This window comes from Schistocerca cancellata, chromosome 6, assembly GCF_023864275.1.
Source record: "Schistocerca cancellata isolate TAMUIC-IGC-003103 chromosome 6, iqSchCanc2.1, whole genome shotgun sequence".
Classification (NCBI taxonomy): domain Eukaryota; kingdom Metazoa; phylum Arthropoda; class Insecta; order Orthoptera; family Acrididae; genus Schistocerca; species Schistocerca cancellata.
In genome coordinates, this window is record NC_064631.1 from 75201267 (window position 1) to 75228129 (window position 26863).

The 26863-nt window shown below is 42.9% G+C and overlaps 1 protein-coding gene across 3 annotated transcripts in view; it reads right to left on the minus strand.

Moving 5' to 3' along the window:
* LOC126191488 (uncharacterized) overlaps positions 1–26863 on the minus strand; it is a 200275-nt gene that overhangs the window by 134337 nt on the left and 39075 nt on the right. Inside the window, exon 2 of one of the 3 annotated variants that reach the window (XM_049932378.1) lies at positions 18952–18984. The exons of the other annotated variants lie outside the window; for them this stretch is intronic. Coding sequence (XP_049788335.1) covers positions 18952–18984 — 33 coding nt within the window. The remainder of the gene's footprint in view (positions 1–18951; positions 18985–26863) is intronic. 3 annotated transcript variants of the gene reach the window in all.

Sequence of the window (26863 nt, forward strand, 5' to 3'; positions counted from 1 at the left end):
CCACCCAGTCCTCATCGTAACCTGGTGCCAATTCTTCCTTTGGTTCCATCCAGTGCCCTTCTCCCGACCGCTTCCATCTCTCCATCCTAGATCCAGGTTGGTCGCTAAAATCTTAGGTTGCTCTGAGAAAACTGCGTCTAGATTTCAAGCGTTTGGTGGCTGGCTGAGTTTTGTGGAGGAGGTGGCTCTCTGCCATCTCAGCCCTCGCTCTTTCACTATGGGCTGCCGCTTCTCTTCGCACTGCAGGAGGTGCAATCCCAGCAAGATGGGAGAGCTTGTCTGTTGGCGTCGGTTTCAGACATCCAGTGACGAGCCTGCAGGTCTCATTCAGAGCAATGTCGACCTGTTTAGCGCGGGTAGAGTTGTACCAGACACTGCTTGCATATTCGCCTGCTGGGAAGCAAACTGCTAGTGCTGTGGTCCTCACTACCTCTGGCTTTGCGCCCCAGGAGGAGTTCGTTATTTTCCGAAGAATATTATTTCTGCCGCTCACCTTCATTTTGGTGTTAATACAGTGCTGTTTATACGTCAGAACCCTGTCTAGTGTTACTCCTAGGTATTTGGGGTTAACGCAATGTTCGAGGAGTGTGTTCTTCCAGAAGACACGCAGCTTATGGGATGCCTGCTTGTTACGGAGATGGAAGGCGCAAACTTGTCTTTTGCTAGGGTTCAGCTTGAGTTGATTGTCGGCGTAGTACTGACAGAGCATGTCTAGCGCATCCATGAGCTTTGTCTCAACATCCTCAAAGGAGTCACCCTGTACGGCCGTAGCACGGTCATCGGCGTAGATATAGTTTTCCGTACCAGCTGGCAGTGGTTGATCATTGGTGTATATGTTAAAAAGTAAAGGTGCCAGTACGCTGCCCTGAGGGAGACCATTTTTATGTGCCCGCCACCTGCTATGCATCCCTTGGAATTCCACAGAGAACCTACGGTTCTCTAACAGACTTCTAACGGTGGATGTGAATTTAAAGTCCCTGGTAATGGCATACAGCTTCTTCATTAGCAGACGTAAGTTAACGGTGTCATATGCGGCTGTCAAGTCTATAAAGGCGACACCGGTTATTTTCCGGTTCTCATAGCCGTCTTCAATCAGCTGCGTGAGGTTAATTACCTGAGATGTAGTGCTTTTCCCTGGGCGGAAACCTGCTTGTTGGGGGATTAGGTAGGGTTCTATGGCACTGGAGAGGCGATCCTGGAGTATTCTTTCAAAGATTTTAAAGATATGGCAGAGAAGTGATACGGGTCGGAAATTTCTGGGGTCATGAGCATTTTTGCCTGGTTTTAAAATGGCAATAACTTTAGCCTTCCTCCAGATTGTGGGAATCTGACATGTTTCCATGCAATTGTTGAACAGTTTCAGTGTTTAATCTGTTCAACAAAAATCCCGTCCAGGCTCGGGGCCTTCCTTAGCTTGCATTTCGCTATGGAGAGATACTGAATTCACATGATCCCCCTATAAGCAATAAGCAGCCCAGAGTCCGGATAAGCATTTAATAAAATATAGTAAATCTGTGTCTATAAGTATTCTTGAGATAATTACAGCCCGCGTCCATTAAACCAAAGTAGTAAGTGTCTCAGACTGTAAGTCAAAAATCGTATTTTGTCATAACACGCCACGCAATTCCTAAACAACTTATGTACGTGATAGATAACTATTGATTCGGAGACCAATCGTAGGTAATACCATATTGGCATTGCGTTATGCAGTGGAATCGTAAAAGATCTGGAAGGGCGATGTTTCCACCAGCCATAGCTGTGAGAGCATAAGAAATCTAGTTTCACAGACATCATTCTGTAGGAAGTAAAATGGGCAGGTTAGATGGTTTCAATCATCCGGCAGTTTAATTCTGAATTACAGTGTCATATTTGTTGTAAGTAGCTTTGTTTCTTTGTGTAATCGGCCATCACGTTAAAACTATAGTCATAGAGCAAATAATTTGATACAACATCATAGATCATGACTGTATTTCTTAGAAATACAGTTTCGAGGTATTACATTTTGTCACTACCGAATAACCTGTTAAAACTAGTCTTTGACAACACGTAAATATCCAGAAAAAATTAAGCGCTTATGTATTTCAATTTTAGGGGGCATGAAAGGCGTTGTAATCAACGCCATCTAAGCTAGTATATCTTCCTCAATAGACAACTTGTAGGATGATCTAAGGATTGCTTATAAGATAATTTTAATACACTACGTGATCAAAAGTATCCGGACACCTATCTGAAAATGATTTATTTGTGGATACCTCCTTAGAAAGGGTTTACTAGGCTGTCCTGTAGTTACTATCTGATAGGCGTCTCGTCTGGTTCCTGGCAGAGCTATCTGAATACAGTTATGTTTGATATTAAAAAGAATGTGTACAGGGTGAAGTGACTGTTAAATGTGCTGGACAGCCACTGTTGGTAATTCTTCTATTAAATTTCTAGTCAACGAAGTCTCATGTAATCTCCACAGTTTTAACATTGTGCTGATGCATAGCTCCACCACTCTTTGGTGAACATGTACAAGATCTGGTCAGCTCATACCAACACAGGGACCTGGGATTTGTATCTGGCTTTAAAAAGTAGATCTGCACTCATGAAGGAACCAAATGATGTCCATAAGAATTGCGCCACTCCCGCAAAGCCAACGTCGGGAGTACTTGGGCAAAGTGCAGAATCTGTAAGGCGGGGTAGGTGTTTACATATGGTGCTTGCTGGAGGATGTCTAAGGCCCATGTCAGGTTACAGTTGACACCTGTCTTGACTGCGTGTGGCAGTCTGATAGAATTGTAACTGTTGTGCGACATATGCCATTGGTAACAACAGTTCCTAGGCATTCCAAAGTACCAATGAGCCATAAACGTGCTACATATTCTTCCAATAGCCTGACACCGATACACATCAACAACCAACTTGTCCACATTTATATGGCTGCTAGTGGCCGTTCCATATTTGTGGATCCAATCTAAAGCCACATGCATGTTATCATCAGCCGCCAGCAACAGGCCATCAGTATATGCTTTACACTTAAATGTGTATCATCACAAATTCAGTCTTGCCGGTCAGTGACGAGAGCCACAGAGTAACAGATCAAGGGCTGTCACATATTATATCATAGATAGGGGACACCATTGTCTGTCGTATCTCGATACAATGAGGGATTTCGTCGTACACCCTTGCAGGAGGACTATGGAGAAATCATGGTGGAGTGACGACGTCATGATAGCGATAAATGGCCATGGAAACCGCTTGTGCATCAAGACAGATTCACTCCATTGAAAGCTTGATCAAAACCTACCGACAATAGTGCTGCATGGCGGCGGCACGTCTTTGCTAGGGCGATCATATCGTGATAGTCACCAAGCGCCTTCTGGATGTTGTTATTAATTCCTGACAGACACCAGTCACTCGGGATGCCATCGTATAGCTGGTGCTCCTATAAAGTTTCAAAGAGGTCCCACTGATTTATTCACTGCTCCCCTATCAAAGGCCTCCTTCACTTCATCCTCAGTAATCTACTTCGTCAGCAGTGCTTCCATCTCTGGTTCAATGGTGCCGAAAATCATATGTGTAACCTCGATAACCACTGCAGCATCAAATTGACAGTAATGTTCTACAAAGTCATTGCCTATTTCTTGTTGCGACGTTAGGTGTGTGCCATCATTCAGTGCATGTATCAGGGCTCTTCATCGTCTTTTGCTTTTTTGATGATATTATACATTAATGGGTGTTCTCCTGTAAGCTAGTTTAGTGTCCATGCCTGCAGCAATGCACCTCCGAGGTGGCATGATGGGTTTAATATCGGCCTTAGTTCGCTGTATCCCGACTTGCCACTCTGGAGAAAGTGCTTGGTCAGTGCACTCCTATAGCACTGTGAAACAGAAGTCCATCGTATGACGTCGTCACACTGCCTGCTCACGGCCGTATGTCATCATTTCACAGCATAGCACCAGTTTGGCACAGACCATGCGCTAATGTAGGGTCTCGGGATACGCCGTAAGGTGTCGTTTGCAATATTTCCAAGTAAGGACTGTCTCTGAGGTCAGCGACAGTCAATTTCCAAGGAGCGCAACTCCGGCACGCCCGCTGCTGCTGGAGGGACGTCATACATTAAATGGCTTATGGTTGACGTAGCCCGCATTGAAGACCTCAGTGTTAACGTTATGTGTAACAAACTCTGATCAGCCAGAGCATCCCGACTAGTGACTTGCAATCGATATAAGTCCGTAACGGCCATAGCAGCGTCACCTGGCCGGAATGACTGCTAGTCAGACACACGCATGTTGCATGTAGCATTGGTGAGTGTGCTGTTCACGTGTGGAATGGGGAATGTGCGCAATCAATGTGAGTCTGGCCGAGGGCACATGTGACGGCTTGGAGTCTCAGCACGAATATTTAGGAAACTGCACGACTTGTCGGGTGTACGAGAAGTGCTGTGGTGAGTTTCTTCAACACGTGGTGGAAACAAGGTGAAACCATGTCCAGACGTCGTGTGATTGGGTGGTCACCACTCATTACAGTTGTCTCATGTCGTAGACTATGCCGACTGGTAAAACAAGACAGGCAGCGAACTGTGGTGGAATTAACATCAGATTTTGATGCTACGCACAGTACAAGTGAGTCTGAACACTCCTAACGGTGGGCCTCTAGAGGACGGCCCGTGCATATACCAGTGTTAACAACACGTCAGCAACTATGACTGAAATGGGCACACGACCATCGGCATTGGAAGTTGGCGCAGTGACAGAGCATTGCCTGGTCTGATGAACCCCGATACCTTTCTTACCACGCCGATGCTAGTGCGAGAATACTTCATCTTCCAGGTGAGCAGTTCCTTGACACCTGTACTGCAGGATGCAGACAAGCTGGTGGTGGTTTAATTATGGTCTGTCGAACATTCACGTCTGAGGCACCATGATGGCTTATGAGTGCCATAAGCTGATTGCAGAGCACGTGCACGATTTCATGATGATTATGTCTTCTGATGGCTATGGTATTTTTCAACAAGATTATGCGCCATGCGACAAGGCCAGGAGAGTGATAGATCGTTTCGAACAACGCAGTGGCGAGTTTCAGTTGATGTGTCGGCCTTTCAACTCCCTATATCTGAAGTCGATCGAACACATCTAGAATGTGAACCACCATGTCAGAGTTCATCGGTCCCTCCCCGGAATTTACAAGAATTGAGTGACCTGTGTGTGCAGATGTGGTGCCAACTTCCTCCAGCCACCTACCAAGGTCTCACTGCTTCGACGCCACGACACATGTACACTTCTTGTAGGACGACGATGTCTATGTCCGCCGTTTATAGCACAAATTTAAGTAAATACATCCTTCTTTGCGACTGTATGGGGTTGATATTGAGAGAGGCAAGCCAATATGCTCGTCTTCGTTCCTATGTTCTTATCTCTATCGCACATGACAGCTTATGTCATCTGAATTTGTATTGGCACATTGTGTGGCTCTGTCGTGTCTGCCGGCATTGGTTATAGTGCTAACTTAAAGAGGCGCCACCCCTACCGTATTGCCTGTTGCAACCATCAGCGGACCACCTTCACAGTTAGCCCAGTCTGCTTGGGACAAGTTTGCCGTCGTCTCGGTCTTGCCAGCCCCATCTCTCTGTGTCGTCTTTTCTAGTACCATAGATTGGTAATGGATTGACGGTAGCTCTGCGTTATCGAGCTCTTCAAGGCTATTCTACTGCCGATACCGTGGTGTTCTGTTTTGCATCCCGCCTGAAAGACGGTCCGTGTGTCTGCTCCTGAAAACAGAATGGTTGGCCGAATGAAGGAAGTGAGTAGGAGCAGGAAAAGGTAATACACGTCGATACTGCAAGAAAGTAAAACTGGTTTATTGGTGCATGAATATATACAGGACATACATAACTTTGTAAAGATGAGCAAGCCTTAAATCCGTCGTCTGTAGAGCAAAGCTGAAGCGAAGTCTACCGGCCGTCTGCTCTTCATGAAATGGGCAGAATCTGCAGGGGAGCTCATAGATCTGGACAGCGCCTGCTAGAGGGCGCTATCGTCGGTGTCGCTCGTAGTGCCAGGTTACGTATCTACGCCGTGGCATCGTGGATATCGATACCACATTCTGGATGTAACGTCTCGGTTTCCTGTGTTATGTAGCCCGCGTCTTGGCCCATTGTTGATGGTCGCCTTTCGTATGTAGCTTCTTTAGCCACGTTGTGGCTTAGAGCTCTTCTATTCCCGAATCGTCGCAGCACATCTTCATTGGTTACGTGACCAACCTACGCTGGAAAGCTAATCAAACTGGTACACCCGCGTAAAATCGCGTAGGACCTCCGCGAACGTGCAGAAGTGCCACAACACGAAGTGGCATAGGGACGACTACTGTCTGAAGTGGTACTGCAGGGAACTGACACCATGAATCCTGCTGGACTGTCCACTCTGAAGCAATTTTGGACGTGTGGGGTGTCGCATTGTACTGCTGGAATTGCCCAAATTAGTCGGAATGCACAATGGACATGAATGGATGCAGATGATCAGACAGGATGTTTACTTACGTGTCACGTATCACAGTCGTATCTAGACATACCAGGGGTCCCATATCATTCTAACTGCACACGCCCACGCCGATACAGAGCCCCCACCAGCTTGAACAGTGCCCTGCTGACATGCAGGGTGCAGTGATTCATGAGGTTGTCTCCATACTCGTCGACGTCCATCCGCTTGATACAATATCAAACGAGACTCGTCCAATCCCGCATCATGTTTCCAGTCATCAACAGTCCAATGTCAGTGTTCACGGGCCCAGGCGAGGTGTAAAGTTTTGTGTAGTGAAGTCATCAAGGGTACACGGGTGGGCCTTTGCCTCTGAAAGCCCATATCGAAGATGTTTCGTTGAATGGTTCGTGCACTGACACTTGTTGATGGCGCAGTACTGAAATCTGGGAAGGGCGCTAATGACCTTAGTAGTTGACGCACTAAACACAAAAAAAACCATTGAACGACTCTCTTCAGTCGTCGGTGGTCCCCTTGTTGAGGGTCCTTTTCCAGTTTCCGTGGTGTCGGAGGTTTGATGTTTTACCGCATTACTGATATTCACGGTACACCCGTGAAATGGTCATACGGGAAATTTGCCACTTCATCCCTACCTCGGAGATGCTGTGTCCCATCGCCCGTGCGCCGACCATAACAATACATTTAGACATCCTTAAAACTTGATAACCTGCGATTGTAGCAGCAGTAAATCATCCAACAACTGGGTCAGACACTTGTTGTCTTATATAAGCATTGCCGACTGCAGCGCCGTATTTTGCTTGTTTACGTATCTCTGTAATTGAATATACATCCCTATACCAGCTATTGTGCTGCTTCATTGTATATTCTCGTCAGCACCTTAATGCCAAATTTCAAAAGCCTGTTTCTGTTAGTGCCGCAGTTTTTATGATTTTAGTTCACTTACATATAACACTAATCGTCAAACAAATACACTCAGCACACTTCCTAACATTTAAATTTATATTCGGTGGTAAAACATTTTTCGATTAAAAATGCGTTTCTTGCTGTTGCCTGTATGCTGCTGGTGTTTTCTTTACTTCATCTGTCATCAGTTACACAAACTCTAAGCCAAAAAAACAAAAAAGACGCATCTCAAAGGAGTTATGAAAATTGGCAGCAAATTCATATTCATATGCGTATCGACGGAAAATTCATAATCGTAAACTTTGGTGGCCAATGGATGAATATGTGACGCTGCAGCGCAGTTTCAACGGGCAGCTGGACAGGATATTAAACACGGGACATACGATAGCAAGGCGTAAAATGTTTCCAAATTTCATATCATGTACTCAGTTAGACAATAACGATGCCTCGCAGACAGGAGCATGAAAAATATACGCAGACGTCAACATTTGAGAGACGACGTGTAGATGGGTTCAAAGAAGCCGGTTGGAGTAATCTCTGAATCCTTCAACATTTGAATAACAGCGATGCCACTATTCGACGATGTTGGCAGGAATGGGAATCGTCAGAGCGGCCCACAGAGCCCCGGATTCATCACTGTCATCGATCCGATGTCCAACTGATGCTTCAGTGATCACAATGACCGTTACTAAGCGGCTTACAGAGAAGGGGCTGAATTCACGGCGCCCCTTGCGCCGACCTCCATTGACCTCTGTACACCAACGATCGCATCTGCAGTGGTGTCGGGCCGTTCGGCCTGGAATCTCATTGACTGGAGTAGAACTGTCATCAGTGATGAGTCCTCCTTCGAAATAGGCCCCAAAGACCAGCCAAGACATGTCTAGATCTCAAACGAGCGTTGACGTACGACATCCACGTCCCCCGCCATATGGCCCAACAACCAGTAGTTCTGCCGTTTTATTTCGTAGCAGGACTCCTTTGGTTGTCACCCGCGCCATCCTTACGGCACTGCGGACTTCGGCGTCATTCTATGCCTCGTTTTGTTGCCCTCATTGATCACTCATCCTGGGCTTACATCTCAGCAAAATAATACCTGCCCGCACTCGGCGACAGTTTCTACTGCATGTCTTCGTGCTGCTTGCCAAACCTTATCATGGCGAGTAGTGTCGCTGGATCTCTTCCCTATTGAGAACGTTTGGAGCATTATGGGTAGGGCCCTCCATCAGATAATTTTATGGCGATCTAACGCGCCAACTGGACGGAATTTGGCACGATATCCCTCAGGAAGACTGCTCTCTCAATCAATGCCCTACAAATAAGTGCTTGCTTCCATAAGTGCCAGAAGTGGATCAACGCGTTATTGTCTAGCCCAATTAGTGAAACTCTTTCTCTCGAATAAATCTCGGAATTTTTCTGCAACTGTAATCAGCTTTCTGTCTCGTCATCACTTCTATCGATTTCCTTCCCATTTGCATAATTCTTCGTCGTGCATCGTTTATTTATTTTAATGTCTTAAAGTGTATTTCTGAGAAAACAGTAACCAAGTCTAATACTTTAAGTGTCTCAGTTTAACATCTTAGTACTGTAACGTCTAGTAGAAAAAAAAACCATATTATGTAGTAACGAGAAAATTATATGTATCATATTGTGTTATTGTATAAAATTATGTATTTTTTTTATTTATTTTAGAGAATATCTGCGTTGGCGAGTAATGAAACCGCCACAGACGATAAATATCAAACAAAGATTAGAATAGGTAACTAGTATATAATACTTGATGAACATTAATTTCTCTGTCTTCTTCTTCTTGGAGTTAAGCGAGTAGGATATCCTGTGACGTTGTATTGGACGCTAGCGTAGCATTCTTTTGTCAAGACTGAAAGATGTACGCCATTACGTTCGCATTTTAAAGGTGTGTATTTAAATGTTTGAATAGAGTTATTTAAATGAAAACTTGCATTATTAATTGTTATAGCTTGCTTGCATATTATCCCATCCCGTTGAGACATTTTTCAGTTATTTAAAATATTATCTGTGGTTCCGAGCTGCGCGGCGAACGAAAGAGCCGCTGCCGCGGCGTATTCAAACTACCTCAAATAAAATCTATCATACCGCAAGGAAGCGGGAAGGTAACAGTGAAATAATATTATTTCTTTTAGCTACCGGACTTGCAGTGCAGAGCAGCAGATTTTATGATGTCTTGCAGGTTGACGCGGGCTGCCGATAATATATAGCTAACAGTACAAAAAAAAAAAGATAATGTACCTTCAAAATCTAATAGGAATCTTGCTGTGCTCGGTTCTGATCTGGCAAACTTTATAGTGAAAACGGATTTTTTCAATAAGAGTCTCATGTTCTTGTGCTAGTCGTGGTATTGAATGGTGTTTTACCGAGAAACAAAATCCACTGCAAAATCTTGTTGTTGAACAATCATACGAACTGTAACATCAGTATTCATAACAAAGTAATTATCATTTTCAATAACTATAAAGTAGGGAAGATATGTTGATTTTTAGAATGAGTTACAGTCACGAAAAATGTTCCTTTAATAGAAGGCCAGATACAGAACAATAAGAACTCAATATATTCTGTTTTGTTAAAAAGTAATGATGATAAAGAAATTCATAGCACAGCATTACTAAAAGATATTTCGCGGCTCTTTTCATATATGTGTTGTTACGCAAGCAATAGTAATAATAATAATAGAAAAGACACGAACGAAAACCGGACGCGAAACTGTCGCCCAAAAACGTGGGGCACGAATTTGCAGTGGCCACAAAAATAAAATTTTTATGTATTTTCCTTTCAGTGTCTATTGTTATATATGTATATATGTATGTATTTAGTGATAAATGTATGTATGTGTATCATGATTAGTGCAATGTATTAATGAATGTACAAACACTCTTTCATGAAAAAACGCACTACTGCAAGCGAGTCAGAGGAGACGATCCTGATAGTACTGAGAAACTGTAACGACTACGTAATCCGGGGGCAGCCGAACCCCGAGATCAGATAAACTAAAGGTAAGACTACAGTGTAGTTGTCCTGTTTCTAGAAGCTGAACTCCAGTAAGTGATCTCAAATCGCTAGTGGTATACGTAGTTTGATGTTAGTGTTTATGACAGGACAAAGTTGATGGTAGATAGTAATTTTTAGTGTGCAGTGTAGTGTAGATAAATTAACGTATTTTGTGTGCAAGTGGCAAAACTGTTAGATCTTGTGTTAGGGTAGGCAATTTAGGAATATGGTTAAATTGCGTAGTCAACGTCCGAGCAATATGGATACTGAGGAACAGCAATTAGTTAGTGCAGGAAATCTAGAAACGGGTACCTCAAGCAGTACAAGTACTCTCTTTGAGGATATACCATGCGAAAATGTGGGGGCAGGGGCACAGGAAGTGGTGCCACCGCCCACCAGTGCTCAAGGACATGTAGATAAAGAAATTGCACCACCCCCAGAAAAGCAGGAACCAGAGAGTGGTAATCTGCCTGGTGGGTATTCACTTCAGGCGATATTAGAGCGCGTGCTGGATTACCAGGCAAAATTTGCGCAACAGCAAGCCGAGCGAGATCGCCAGCAAGCTGAGCGAGATCGCAAGTTAGCAGAAAATTTACTTGCCCAACAAGCTGAGCGAGATCGCCAGCAAGCTGAGCGAGACCAGCAACTTGTGCAATCGTTAGAAAATATGAAAAAAGAGATTGCCTGTATGAAACAGAATTATGAGTCGATACCTAAGGCCGTGCAGGAGTTGACGGTACAGGTCAACAACCTGCAAGTAGCAAACACTAACAGAGTAGACGAGATAGGTATCTTAGCTAACCGAGTAGAAAAGCTAGAAATAGATTCCACACAGCTTGTAGAGCAGAAGTGGAACGAACAAGCGACTAAAATTGAAACCGAATTCAACTCATGGCTAGAAGCGAAGGAGAGTGAGATCGACAAAAATATTAATTCTAAGGTACAAGCAGCCATGGTAGATAGAGATGCTGAATCGTTCAGTACCGCAGTAAATAGTCAGGTACAGAATGATGTGCAAACCATCAAACAAATACTCAGTGAGGATATTCCGCAGTGGCAAGTGAATATTAGTAAACGGATATCCGACTTGGAAAAGGGTTTAGCACAAAGCAGAAAACATCTAGCATATGAAACTATGTCGCCAACAGCCAATGTTTTTGGCAACGCACAAACTTATACGCGACACAACAATGGTGAAGCTGTAGGCGATAATGCGAAGAGCTGTAGCTTCAGTTCGGAGCACACAGCATATGTCCCAGGAGCAAATCCATATAGTCCAAAAATATTAGTTGAAGAAAGTTTAATCAAAAATAGGCAGTTTCAAACGTTTACTACTGAACGGAAGTCAGTACACCCAGTAGTATTCATAAAAAGCTTTAAAAATACCTTGCCTAGTGTGTGGAACGAAGCACAGAAAATTCAATACGTAATGTCATACATTCAGGGTGATGCAGCGTTGTGGGCTACGGAAGTAGCAGACAGCTGCATGACGTATGAACAGTTCGAAAGGGCGTTTTTGTCGAAATATTGGTCGCCTTGTATACAAGAGCGGCTAAGAAAAGAAGTATACAATCCCGAACCGTACTCACCCCGTCTTGGGAATTTGAGACGGTATTTTGAAAAGTATATAAACAAAACGCGCTACTGGGACGAGCCGATATCACCAAGAGACATAATAAGACTCCTAAAATCACATTTACCTATTCATATCAAAGAGAAATTAATACACATACCAGAGAGCGATATGGAACATTTCCTGTCTGTTCTAGATTCAATAGATTTAATCCAGGAGGATGCAAAAGCAGCGTGTGATCACTCGCGGAATAATGGATTAGGGTGTAAACATGACAGAAATAATAGTGTACAAAACCACAACCATGGAAATGGTGGGAGTGGTAACAAGCGGCAAGAGCATTCGCAAAATGGTAATAATGGGAGAAGTCAGAACGGGTATGGGCAACCAACATATAACAAAAAGCGTCGATTTGACGACCGGTGCGATTCCGGAATGTCAGGGACCAACCGCTGGAAAAATGCGCGAGGTCAGTGGCAGAGCAATTATAGTGATAGTAATCGAAATTGGCAGCAAAATCACCGAAGAAGCCCAGAGCGACAGGGTAATGACCGGTATGACAACAATAGACCACCACCGCAAAACGCGCCTATTGCGCAGCCGTGGCGGCCGACAAATCAGAGTGTACATATAGTGGAGGTCGCGGACAATAGCCGTCCAAGTACTTCACAAGTAACTAATCCAACAAACTAGAATCGGCCTCGATATGCTCTCCATCGATGGCCGAGGGATGGAGTGAGAGCAACACGAGTGATAATAATATACCTGGGATACGTATGCTGCGATACAACGACGGTGTCAGTATGGATAAAGATTTACTGAACGAACCGCACGAATGTAAGAAAGATAATAACGAAAATGTGCAAGCTATTATCGAAGCGAAAATCAATGATGTTGCAGTGAATATAATCATCGACACAGGTGCCTCAGTAAGTGTAATGAGTATGGAGTTATTTAAGGCACTGGGAAAAGGACATAGCATTCCGACTTTCCCGGTTAATAATTGTAAGGTGTCTGGAGCCATTAGTGCACAGAGCCAATTAGTTAAGTACCAGGTGCAGGTGGAGATTTGTAAGGAGGGCGAAGCCATAGTGAGCTCGTTCCTCATTGTTAAAGGGTTAAAGGTGGCCTGCATTCTGGGAGTAGATTTTCTCCGTGAGAGGGACGCAGTGATCGACCTCTCCTTGGGGAAACTGAGCATAGTTAATAAAGGTAGGAGGATTGAATTGTCTATGATGAAATCGAAGGAGGTACTTGTGCCATGTTGTAATCGAATGAATATCAAATGTAGGAACCCCTGGGTACTACACCTCGATGATTTTTCACATGTAGCAGACCTCTATTATCCGAATTTAGAGGATCGAAATTTTGAAACAAATGTTGAGGCATTTAAAACCAAAGTACAGGAATCTGAAGGTTTAAGCAATATACAAAAGCAACAGTTGACGCAGCTGCTATCGGAATATACCATGGTATTTACCGACCGACCAGGAATAGTCAAAGGGTACCACTATCACATAGAGGTGATGCCCCACAAAACATACTGTCGCGCAACTTACTCCATCCCTTGGTCGAGGAGGGAAGTAGAGGCTAAAGAGATTCGAAAGAGGTTAGAGTGGGATAGTAAAATTATTTATTCAATGACATGTCAGAAGTAAACAGTAGTAGTAATAAGACGATTTCAATTGTATGTTAGAGTATAAGTATGTTAGCTTTAAGAAAGAATTTGTGTGTATTTAGAATTTTGAGGAAGCAAGACATAAATAAGTAAGCATAGTATGAAAGTGGAATCAGTAAAGTGAGCAATAGCATACAAAGGGAAGACTTTGTTTACAGACAATAAGAGTCATTAAAATACTATATGCTCATCAAGCAACGAACAATCTTCTTGTTGATAAAGTGAGGGTTAATTTCTTGAATCATTTTCCATGTGTAGTATGTAAGTACAATTAATGATGCAATCTCATATAGTAAAGTAATAGATGTAATGGTATTAGAATTAAGAAACCCTGAGAGAGAGAGTCTCTATTAGCCAAAAATTGACTTTGTAATATGAAACAATTATGTGATGTAACGTTTGTTGCCAGTAGTGATCTGAGAACGGCACTGGAGCAGGAGCTAACCAAAAACAAGCCCGTTCCGTGTAAACTCCGCTTTGTATGTATCGATGCTTCAATTGAAGCCTGTGTACTTGGTACACACCCTTGAATATTAATTACGCGATACGCGAATCAAGTTAATCAATGCGGAACCTACACTGTAGTCATGTAGGAAAGATCATTAAAAATAATGCTAGTACTAAATGAAGTATTTATTGAGCAATATGCCCAAGTCAAGCTGTCATGCACATGGTAAAATCTGTTTGCTAGATGGGTGATAACCAGGCAAGCTACACTAAAAAAGGAAACGAAAGCTATGTACCAAAAATCACACACCTTTAAAAAATTACAAAAAGGCCATATACGCCTAATAATAGCATTAAAAGTGTGTAGTGACAAAGTAAAAACAATGGACGCAATGTAGATGAGAGTGATTATGCTAAGAACAGTTAAGATGCATTAAAAAGAAACTGTGTGCATAAACAATTGAGGGAAGGACGGAATATTGTGTGTAGTAGGGACAGAAAATGACTGTTGTATCTGCACCAATATATACGTCGATATAAGTCAAGTGTTGAGTGACAGACTGTCATAGTGCAGTGCTCAACGAACAAGAGACAGTGTATAAAAACAATAGTTATTGATCCGTTCGGAGTCGATTCAAACAAACATCGCTCGACGGAGACGTTTAGTATGTGTGAACCGAAACATTCTCGCGTGTTGAGAGACGCTCTGGCAGTGTATCAACCGTGAGAGCAGGTGAAAGTGTGTAGTACAATGTGCGTGTGACGAGCCCTGAATACCAGTGTCACAATGCCACAAGAAACCTGTTATCACGCCAAAACATCCTGTGCATACCAGTGAAGCGACGGCTTACTGAACAATAAACGCTTTTAAACAAGTTGCATTTTCTTCCACAGCTAGTAACCTGTGTCCTTAAAGACAGTACACCGTTGTGGAATATTTGTTTCATGCGCTACGACGAGGAGCCATGCGGAGAAGCAGAGACGAGTGCCGTGCCGCCAGCCAGCCGGTCGCGGTAAACCACTGCAACACGCCGACATTGGTGAATGGATCGGCGCGGTTCGCGACTGCTTGGGCGCCACGTCAGCACGACGTCGCTGTTACTGAGAGCCGGTCGCCGACCCCAGCGGTCGTCGGCACGCTGCGTTCCAGACAACGCTACTCAACAATTGCTTCGCGCAGCACGCTCCGTACATTATTGTCATTCAAATGAACTATCAACTATGTGGTTAATGTACTAATATGAAAATGGTTTATTGGACACGAAATGACGTGACAAACATTTTTTGCTTTAGTTACTGGGTGCAGACTCAAAATATTCATTGGTTCAGTGATATATAGATATAATATGTTTTCGTAATGTGAATGAAGTAAACTTGCACGAATGCCAGAACATTATAGAACAAGTGTCGTGAGTAAGTGCAGAGACAATCAATTACATTTCTGTAAAACTTTTTAATGATTGACTTTCATTGCAACACAGAACACATTGGTAAAAGGTACATTTGTAACAAAGAGACTAAAAGTTTAACATTTTGTCATAGATAGCCTTTGTTAGTTGTGAACATTGGATAAAGTCTGAACTTTTTTGTGATGAACAATCAAACTGTGTGTAAGACAAACCAGGCGAGATGACCATGGCTCCGGCGCAGTTTTCCCAGGTTTTCTGACCGCACGTAGCCCGAATGGGGGAGCCAGATAACTGTAATGACCCTGGGACTAGGTTTACGGTCACCTCGCTAAGTGGAAGAACACTATAAAGAGTGTAATTAAAACTACAGTGCAAAAGAACTAAGAAGTGAAAAGTGGATGTTCCAATCAAGGTGACAGACAATAACCAAACAGACGTTAGTGGCAGCATATTGCCGAACATTCTTAACGTTAGTCAATTGCTGCCAGGGGGCATTGTAACGTCTAGTAGAAAAAAAAACCATATTATGTAGTAACGAGAAAATTATATGTATCATATTGTGTTATTGTATAAAATTATGTATTTTTTTATTTATTTTAGAGAATATCTGCGTTGGCGAGTAATGAAACCGCCACAGACGATAAATATCAAACAAAGATTAGAATAGGTAACTAGTATATAATACTTGATGAACATTAATTTCTCTGTCTTCTTCTTCTTGGAGTTAAGCGAGTAGGATATCCTGTGACGTTGTATTGGACGCTAGCGTAGCATTCTTTTGTCAAGACTGAAAGATGTACGCCATTACGTTCGCATTTTAAAGGTGTGTATTTAAATGTTTGAATAGAGTTATTTAAATGAAAACTTGCATTATTAATTGTTATAGCTTGCTTGCATATTATCCCATCCCGTTGAGACATTTTTCAGTTATTTAAAATATTATCTGTGGTTCCGAGCTGCGCGGCGAACGAAAGAGCCGCTGCCGCGGCGTATTCAAACTACCTCAAATAAAATCTATCATACCGCAAGGAAGCGGGAAGGTAACAGTGAAATAATATTATTTCTTTTAGCTTCCGGACTTGCAGTGCAGAGCAGCAGATTTTATGATGTCTTGCAGGTTGACGCGGGCTGCCGATAATATATAGCTAACAGTACAAAAAAAAAAAGATAATGTACCTTCAAAATCTAATAGGAATCTTGCTGTGCTCGGTTCTGATCTGGCAAACTTTATAGTGAAAACGGATTTTTTCAATAAGAGTCTCATGTTCTTGTGCTAGTCGTGGTATTGAATGGTGTTTTACCGAGAAACAAAATCCACTGCAAAATCTTGTTGTTGAACAATCATACGAACTGTAACATCAGTATTCATAACAAAGTAATTATCATTTTCAATAACTATAAAGTAGGGAAGATATGTTGATTTTTAGAATGAGTTACAGTCACGAAAAATGTTCCTTTAATAGAAGGCCAGATACAGAACAATAAGAACTCAATATATTCTGTTTTGTTAAAAAGTAATGACGATAAAGAAATTCATAGCACAGCATTACTAAAAGATATTTCGCGGCTCTTTTCATATATGTGTTGTTACGCAAGCAATAGTAATAATAATAAAAGAAAAGAGTGACACAAACAACGACGCGAAAGTACCCATGTTCACTTTTAGTTACCTTCATCTTGTAACCTATTTCCTAGGCACTATGCATTTCGTTCAAGTGATCTTCCTAAAGTTCACCGCCGTCTCTGACAGAGTGACCATGTTATCAAAAGCTTTAAAGGTTTTCTTTCTTGACCCCATCTTTAATTCGCATTCCGAATTATCTTTGGTTCCCTTTATTTCTTATTCCATAAGTAGGTTGAATAACATAGGCAAGGGTAGATTGCAAACATGTCACACTTCAGCCGATGCCTGTAATTCGTGTTCTCTCACTTTTACAACTAAAGTCTGATTTCTGTCCAAGCTGTACACAACGTTTCGCTCCCTGTATTTTATGTAACCTCAGAATAACTTTTTTGTAGTCAATACTGCCAAAATATTATTCCATTACTTTGCTAATAAATTGAAATTAAGAGTAAACAACTTCTCAATGAAATGTTTGCTCTTTTTTTCTTCATGTTATAATTTTTACACCCTTTCTACATTTTCCATTGACGAACATGGCGACTGCATAGGGATGAAAAAATGACCAAACGACTTCTAGTATTTTCTGGAAGCTGAACACAGAATATGGACATTACTAGTCTTTAACACTAGCTATTCGACCATGGAACTAATAAAAACAGTTTCAAAATTAACAAACGTTATTTATTTCTTGACCTAGTAATGACTCAAAGAAAGTCATTACTTTACGTTTTGGAAATACAAATTCCTTTACACCAAAGAAATGTATCCGTATGACAACGACTTCTCCCTCAGGAGAAGCGTCTTCGTCCTCCACCATCTCCCTCACATCGGCTAACCAATCTTCTTCTGGCATCAGTTCGTCAATCCACCATAGATCTGTATCCGAATAATCCATCTCGTCAGGGATAACCTCGAAGAGGTCCAGTTCTTCTGTTAGGTCAGCCTCGATGTCCAGTACATATTCCTCGAAATCAGCTTCCAGCAAGTCCATTTCCGATCGCCATCTAAAAAAAAAATTGAATTGTTTTGGAAGACATAATGTGGAAAACTATTCTAAAATATATTACCCTTAAACAGTGTCATTCTTGTGTGAAGGTATTTTTTCAAACTATTAAAAATTTATGATTGTGGCGTGGCATGTTCTTTTAAGGAGTACGTATAACAAACCAACTTATCAAAAGTATTATCAGCACCAAGCTGACTCATTTCCAAAACACATTATTTGATGATCTTACACTAAGCGTTTGCAGACTACAAGTAAACGGTGCGACACACAGGTATACTATACCATATCACAAGTGTGAATTTGTCATGTACTACTTACTGTGCCACAAGCGACATTGAACATATGTTAAAACGATGCTTCAGTACAATTTAACGAAGTACGTCGGTCTCTCATCCTGGTAGTTAACTACTACTAAAGTGACTAGCTGACATATCCGGCATATCTCGTCGACTGCATATTGCTACCCTACACAATCGTGGTCGCCACATTGATCATTACATGACGTCTGCTGAGGGGACTGAAATCGGTCGTGTTTTAATTTGCTATCATCACCAAGCGGACAGATGTTGCCGGGTGTCACACTACAATGTCAGAGTCAGCTACGGACTGCTTCTACGTCAGTCACGTCACCAGTGAGACGACCAGCCCCACCAACTGTCTACCTCTTTGCTGTGTCCACCCTGAGCCTGTGGTTGGCGATCATATATGTATCTCCCCTCTTTGCAAGCACTGACGAGCTATCGTAAACCATTATACGTAACATATATAACTAAAAGAACTTATCTTCTATTATTTAGTAAGACTTGGTACTTACATTTCTGTAGAGAGTATGAGCTGCCATAAAAGCCTGAAATAGAAAAGAGAAGAACATGCATTTTAAATACGATTGATGAAGGGTAACTAGTTAGGTTTACTAGCAATAAGCAATACTAAGAGCTCAAAGGAGTGAAAGGTTTTACGAAACATGTATTTCGGAGTGAATGTTTGTAAGAACTTCGAGACGCGAGAGCAACTGGTGCCTGTATGCCTCGCCAGTCACACATTTCGCCTGCGACCAAAACGCGCGACTGACGCAGCGATTCCGGCCTACAGCTTTTAGAGTGACGAGTGTGCGAGGATGCGAGAGCTGGCGGCGACTTACCAGCACAGAATCGCGAATGCGACGTCGTCGAGCGCAGTGATAAGCACGAGAACAAGCATCTTGTCTGACTGCTTAGCACCAAATTAGTGTTTCCGCGGTTACCCCGGCTGTAGCTCCATTGTCGATACAGGAGACATGTTAGTCTCACCACTCACGAGTGTCGCGTGAGAAAACTGCTCAACGAATCACTGTTTTTATTCACATATTTATTTGTGCGCTGCGAGATAACAAAATATATTTAATGATTGTTGCACTGACCGACATAGTTTACATGGCAGTTTTATAATAGTTTAATAATTGTTCTTCATATATCCGTAAGCGCGGCATAAGCTGAAAGTGCTGAGACTTGATTTAAAAACGTTAGTTCTGATAGAAACTACGCAGATGTTCCGAGGTTCCTCTTTCGGTTTTCTTTAGGTATCCACCCAGCGCGTTCCAAAAATGTCGGTAGGATGACGTGCTCCGCTATGCCTACCTGCCAAAGCATTATCGTATATAGACGTGGGAAGACAAATTCCTGCAGTGACTAAAAAAGTATCAAGCATTTTCCGCTTATCAAGAGGTCGAAGCCGGAAAGTTCGTCTGTGACACACATCTAGCTTGAGAAATACATAGTTTCTAGATGCTGGAAGCTGTAGTGTTTTATGGAGTCGTATCTTTGGAATTGCAGCGACTATCACATCTCTTTCCATTCCAATAATGTCTGCTATTTCAAGGTAAAGACATCGTCTGTGGTACTAAAGTAAAGAAACGGTGACCTCCTGTCACACATGACTTTTCCACTTGGCCTATTATCTCATGCTGTGTGACAGCGGTGTTCAAATGGTTCAAATGCTCTGAGCACTATGCGACTTAACTTCTAAGGCCATCAGTCCCCTCGAACTTAGAACAACTTAAACCCAACTAACCTAAGGACATCACACACATCCAGGCCCGAGACAGGATTCGTACCTGCGACCGTAGCGGTCGCGCGGATCCAGACTGAAGCGCCTAGAACCGCTCGGCCATCCCAGCCGCCTGATAGCGGTGTGTCCTTTGATTCAAAGTAACTTTGGACGTCTATATTGTTGAGAAATATCGCTTACATTTTGAGGTCCAATCCTTACATTCTAGTAAATCTACAGTACTTCTAGAATCAGTCACTATAAAGACGATGTCGGCGGCAGTTTAAACGCATAATGTGGCCTTCTTCGTCGCTTACACTTCCCCGATTCAGATGCTTATTTCCGCCAGGAGTTTGTACATTTTCCTAGCTTGTGTACCTCCGCAATACAACTCTCACGACATGAAAGAATTATGAGCGTTGCTGTCCACGAGGACGGAAAGAGGTCGGTCGTATTAACAGCTGAGGTCGTTGGTGTAGACTGTCCTCCACACATATCTGGTTCTACGACAATAGCTTCACAATCCTAGCTAAATCTAGGTTAAGAGTTTAATTTGCTGCAAGCCTGATCATGTATCTCATAAGTAAAGATCGATATTATGGCAAGATCGTACAGCTCGGTGTGTGACTTCTCTGTCTCGCTTACTAAATAGTTCATGGCACTGCCATATACGTAATATGCATCGATAACTGGACGACGACTGTATAATGGCACGGTATAGCGTAAATAAAACCAAAACCTCCACACCTGAGATGCTGCACTTAGTATAACAAGTAGCCGTCCAACGTCGCTTGCTTAGCAATCAAGATGTAGGCGCCTCGTCGGTTCTAAGTCAACAAACGCCGCCAGCAATTTTCCCCAACTCTAGCCAAAACTGTGAAGTGGCGTATCTGACCCGTTGGTGTTGTTATAGTGCAGCACTTCCTTGCGAAGGCTAGAACTAGACAATTAACAACAGCTTGACTACGAACGGTTTTGATCTTTCAGACAAAGAGACTGCTTAATCTACTATTCAGTCATAGAAGTGTCACCCTCAGATTAATCGAGTAAGTATACAGGCACATATAACCGGCTCGCGTTTGTACTTTCAGAAACATGCTTAATGTCGTTACAATGTATCCTGTATTCACCTTATACTAAAGGGGACTCAACAGAAATCCGTGTGAGCGCTGTTATATACCAACTGCGGTGAGTGTAAGGTTTTGTCAGAAATTCTGATGTATAAGCATGATTTTGAAGAAAATATTTAAGCTTGTCGGTAATAAGGCCTGGAATAACAATCACAATTATTTCCACGCCGTGTTCGGCTTCAGAGATGCCGCGAGCCGAAACCATTACGAAATCATTCAGTGTCGTGGGCTTCCCGGCCCTGTGCTTCGCGACCTGTTGCGTCAACGTGGTGTTTCCGAGGACAAATATTTCAGCCGTGACGATACCGACCGTCAATGAAAGCTGTAATAGTGGAAGATCCTCTGCTGACCGTTTGTCAATAATAACAGTTCCTTTCACATTTTATCCATTCATAGGACTGGCTAATACAAAGGCAGGCTCAGTATCTTTTTTTATTTTTTCTTGTTTCTGACTTCTTATTTTCTTTTTTACCTTCAACTTTGTTCCTTTCTACAGCATTACTCGATAAAAACGTCATCATCATTTCATTTGGGCCTTTGTCTCACTTCAACATGGCGTCGGCCTTGTCACTATGGATTTGGAAATTGTTAGTGTTGGGGAGTGGGCGGAGGCCCTTCCTGTCTCCACCACGAACCCCCAGGACTGAATTAGTGTACTCCAGCTGTCTGAGTCCAGTATAAGTCATTAAATAGTGCGAATGCTTTCAAATGCCTTAGAGTCGTGTAACTGAGGCGAGACGTGGTGACCAACCCGTTATTCAGCTAGTGGGGCTGGGAAACCGCCTAAAAACCTCATCCAGGCTGGCCGGCATACTGACCCTCGTCGTTAATCAGACAGGTGGATTCGATCGTGGGCAAGCGCGTCTACCCGAGACCAATAAGCAGCGCATTAGAGCTCTCGGCTAACATGGTGAGTCAACATTACTCGATAGAATGATTAAACTTATCATTTTATTTTATCAATTCCAAATTCTCACTCAACTTCTTTTATGTCAAAGCCATGATTTGAACATCCTCTTATGTCACCCAATTCGTTATTGCAATATCATTTTACGTTTTGTTTAAAGCTATGTATCTTTCTTTTCTCTCATGAAGGGGCAGGGCAATGAAATTGTTTTTTAATTTCAAATGTAGCTTTTACTGCTTCCTCCTTCATACGTTCTGATGTTTTTGATTTATTGGGGAGTTTCGTATCGTACCGTACGCCAAACTTCGACAGAGTTCGTCGTTCTATCCCGCTGGTTAAAAACATTCAACATTTCAACTGGTGTACTAACATGTTGGGTGTAGTGATTGACATATAGTCAGCTAACTTTATTACGTTTTCTCCACGGGCATTTTCTCATTATTAATAACCACAGCCGCAGGGAGTAAGTTTTTCGACTTGTGTCTGGGAGCAAAATAAATAAAGCAGGAAATCTCTTCTTCTGTGATTTCGATGTCAATGTGTAACGTGTATAGTTGTTTGAATTGTTCCGAACAACTGTCAGATGACCTCCCCTGTCCCCCCACCTCACCCCTGTACGACAATAGTTCCCTTTTCACACAGAATTTTCCCAGCTTCCACACAATCAAAAACCGGGATTATTTTGTCAAAACCAGAGCCATCGTCAATTTGCAAAAACACTGTTACCTCCAGTCAGTTTCATAGCATCTCCCCTCAGTTGAATCTGCGAACTGGTGCCAGGGTTTTTGGTCGTCCCAACAGCTTCCCTTCTTGCTTTACGCAATGAAGTCTTGCCGTTATCATAATTTGAGCTACATGCATCGAAATTAAAACTTACTCTTTCAAATCTTTAAATCCCTCATTAAAAATTTGGAAAACAAGCACTGTGTGTTCTTGGTGGACTCTTTCCCTGCACCTACACATTCCTTTCTTAAAATGCGAATCTGCTTAGTCAGATGGGCCAGAACGTCACTGTTCACCCATGATTCTGCCACATGCAATTTTTAAACGGCCTCGGCACTCACCCCATTCGGAGTTCATGCACAAGCAGTTTGTATAAGCATCACGTTTTCCGTGTACCGGTAGCGGTAACTAACCTCCAGAAGGCATACCTTCCCTTTTCTTGTAATTATTTTCATTACCGGCCCTATATAGAATTCAAATAGCTTAGCCCTATGGATGTATACGGGAACAAGGGCTGTGGGCGAGGGCACTGCCACCCTGACGGTGGCGTCACTTCCGCTGCTGGTGGACAACTGGTGCAAATCAACAGGAGGCTCTGGTCGGAAAACCCACGGTACAAAAATACTTGCCCACAAGTCCCACACTACCTGCGACACCTACAAAGGGGTTGAAACCACCACAGGCAGGAAGGGTAACCTACAGTGCACGAGCCTTCGTGTAAACGTGAAGTCATTTTGAGTTTCGTAGTCGTTCTGTTTGCATGCAGCACGTGAGGCGAACATGGCGTTGAAAACAATAACATTCACCTCAAGTAGAGAAGACGTTACGATTTTTCTTTACTGCAGCGTTCATTAACCTGATGGTTACTTTGTTATTAAGATGTGTAAAGTTCAGTATTCATACAGACTTTGAATAAGTGGGAGTGAGGTGTCAGGTCAGAAGGGGGTTCTGAACTCAATTTCGACACAAAGCAGCTCAATAGGCTGTGGAGTGGAAGAGGTAGGCTAGCAATAGAACAGTGCATCACCACTTACTGGACACTCATTTATTGAACATATAAGTCGGGTATACCCAAAAGGAACAATCAGTACAAAATTACAAAATAATATTCTTTTCCTTTAAGTCACTCAAACATTTAAACAGGCAAATGGCAATCATTTAACTGAAAGCTTTTTAAGAAAGTAAGACTAGAAATTTTGAATGATAAGTTAAAATCATATTTAAATAGGCTCTGATAGAACACATATTTTGAAACGAAATACTTCCTTTAAGGAACCAGCGCCCAAAATTAATTACATAATCCTCAACAACCATATTACATCCAAGACATTTAAGATTAAACAGTAATATATAACACCAGGGAGCTGTAGTCCCAAGCTTTAAGCAGCACGTTTCAGATGGATTGCACTGCAACAGTACAATACAAGTCCCTCAGGGCATCTCCCCACACAGGAAGTTATTGCCGCAATCGACAAAATATGAACATCATTCCATGTACAGACCTAAAACAAACTAAAAGCTCTCTTGAGTATGGTACAGTTAATTCCCTTTCAACATAACATACATCACAAGTCTAGCCCTAGGACGGCACCGACACCCCGCGCACGCGAAAAACTACAGGATGCACCCATCACGTATCCTTACACAATCCAAGAACAGAGAGCCGGCTCCCCAATAGCGGAACATTGAACCACGCGCAGCGTGCGGATTTGCGGGATGCTGATCTCGCCCTTAACCTCAACACCGGTTCAAATACTAGTCACCCTACAATCTTGAAACACCATACACATTCCTCCAGTTACTGCATAGAAAGCCAATGCGGTAGGCAAACAGACCAGCATATGATAAAAGCTTAAGCAGTTTCCTTACTAGACAACCATTATGAATAGAAGCCGTAATTTTTTTTAAACGTGAGCACATCCACAATCGAAAGACAAACAACGCCAATCATAAGGACAGTAGCATGTAAGCAATTAGTAATGGTAACTTCTGCTTAGATTGGCTACAAATCAGCGCGTGATTTAACACAGCAGAGAACAGTCTTTACAACATAACCATCAATACAATAGCAAATTACTCACACGTGTACTCCTCCACGATTTCGATTCGCAAAGACATAGACAAAACGTGGAGAACGTATCACTTAGACCAACATAATGGTGCTCCCTCAGTTACCCCAAATAACTGACTCCCTTAGTAGCGCAGCAAAGAACCAGGCCTAATGTAACCACCACAGTTTTCGCCTCTAAATTGTCACAGTACAAGTGAGACTCAATCACAAATGTAATTTTATGTCACCAGTTCCCGTATAGTCAATACAAGCGCCTGAGTTTCACCCGTTTATAACAGCAGGGAGCAACATCGTACGGAAAAGAGCATAGACACAAGCTCTTACCAATTCTCTTCTCCGAAAGGAGCCACTGCAACTCTCGGGAACCACTGGGACATCCAATGCAAAATCTTGATATGAGCCGCCACGGCGTGTGTGCATGAATCATTTCGAAAACTTACTGAAAAAGTTTTACAAGCCGTGTTCCCTAAACGTCTTCATCAACCGTAAAAGTGAGACGACTTGCTAATTTAGGAGAAAGAAACGAGCTGAAGCCAGTCAGCATTGAACCCAGTATCGTATATATTCAACGGTGTACATTAAGTTTATTTTTAAAACTCCGAAACCAGCTTCAAGATTGAACTGAAATTACACTCACTTTCAGAAGAAACAGAACGTCGTGAACGGCTCGAGTTAGGACGCTGATATTCACAGGACATGTACAATAATAGTATGTTCTGCAGAAATGCGTGGAATTTGATCCATGTCGGCCTGCACCTTCAAGGTCAACATCGACATTGCGGTACAACACCAGCTACCAGTAAAATTTCCCTGCGGCTCTCGTTGTCGCTGTAAACCGTAGGTAATGGATCAGTGTAACTTGAGCACAGCCGCCGGACGCCTTGCAGATGTATGCTCGAACTGTACCGTCGAAACAGTGAGTTTGAACGAGGGCGCATTGTTGGCATGAAAGACTGTCATGCATCCATCCAAGAAATTGCTGCTCGTGTGGGACGAAGTGTTTCGGCAGTGCAGATGGTGTGTGCAGAAAGGTTCACAGAAGACCGTGTAACACGACGAAACGGGTCAGGTCGCACCGGAACAGACCACACATCCTGAGATGATTGACGCCTCATCCAAATGGCATTGCAGGACAGATCTGCTCTAAGGCAACAGTGGAATAGTGTAACACATCGTACTTTATCAAGGATAACAGTCCGTCGCCGTTTAATAAGGCATGGGTTAGATACTCGTCGTCCTACCTTTGACGAATGTGGGGAAACATACATGAAAGAGGACAATGGCATCAGGTAGTGTATTCGGTCGAATCCGGGTTCTGTTTTATTGATAGTGATGGCCGCATTTTGGTTCACTGCAGGCCGGGGGAGCCGCATCACAGTGACTGCATTCAAACAAGACAATCAGCGTCAACTCAAGAGGTTGTGGTGTGGGGTGCTATTGGGTACAGCCACGAATCACAGCTGGTGTGTGTCCCGGTCACTGCGACCAGTGTGATCTACGTCAATGACATCCTGTGAACCATTGCCATACCATTTCTGCACAACATCCCAGATGCCATTTTTCAGCAAGACAATGCACGATCACATGTTGCTCAACGATCTCGTGTCTTCTTAGCATCACAGGATGATGGCCCGTCAGATCACCAATTGGAAAACTGTGCGATGTGGTGAAAAGACAGGTGCAGCCTTGCGCCCAATTGCCAACCACCAGAGATGAACTTCAGTACCAATTTAATGTAGCATTGATGTATATACCAGCCCGCCGTTGTGACCTAGCGGTTGTAGGCGCTTCAGTCTGGAACCGCGCGTCCGCTACGATCGCAGGTTCGAATCCTGCCTCAGGCATGGATGTGTGTGATCTCCTTAGCTTA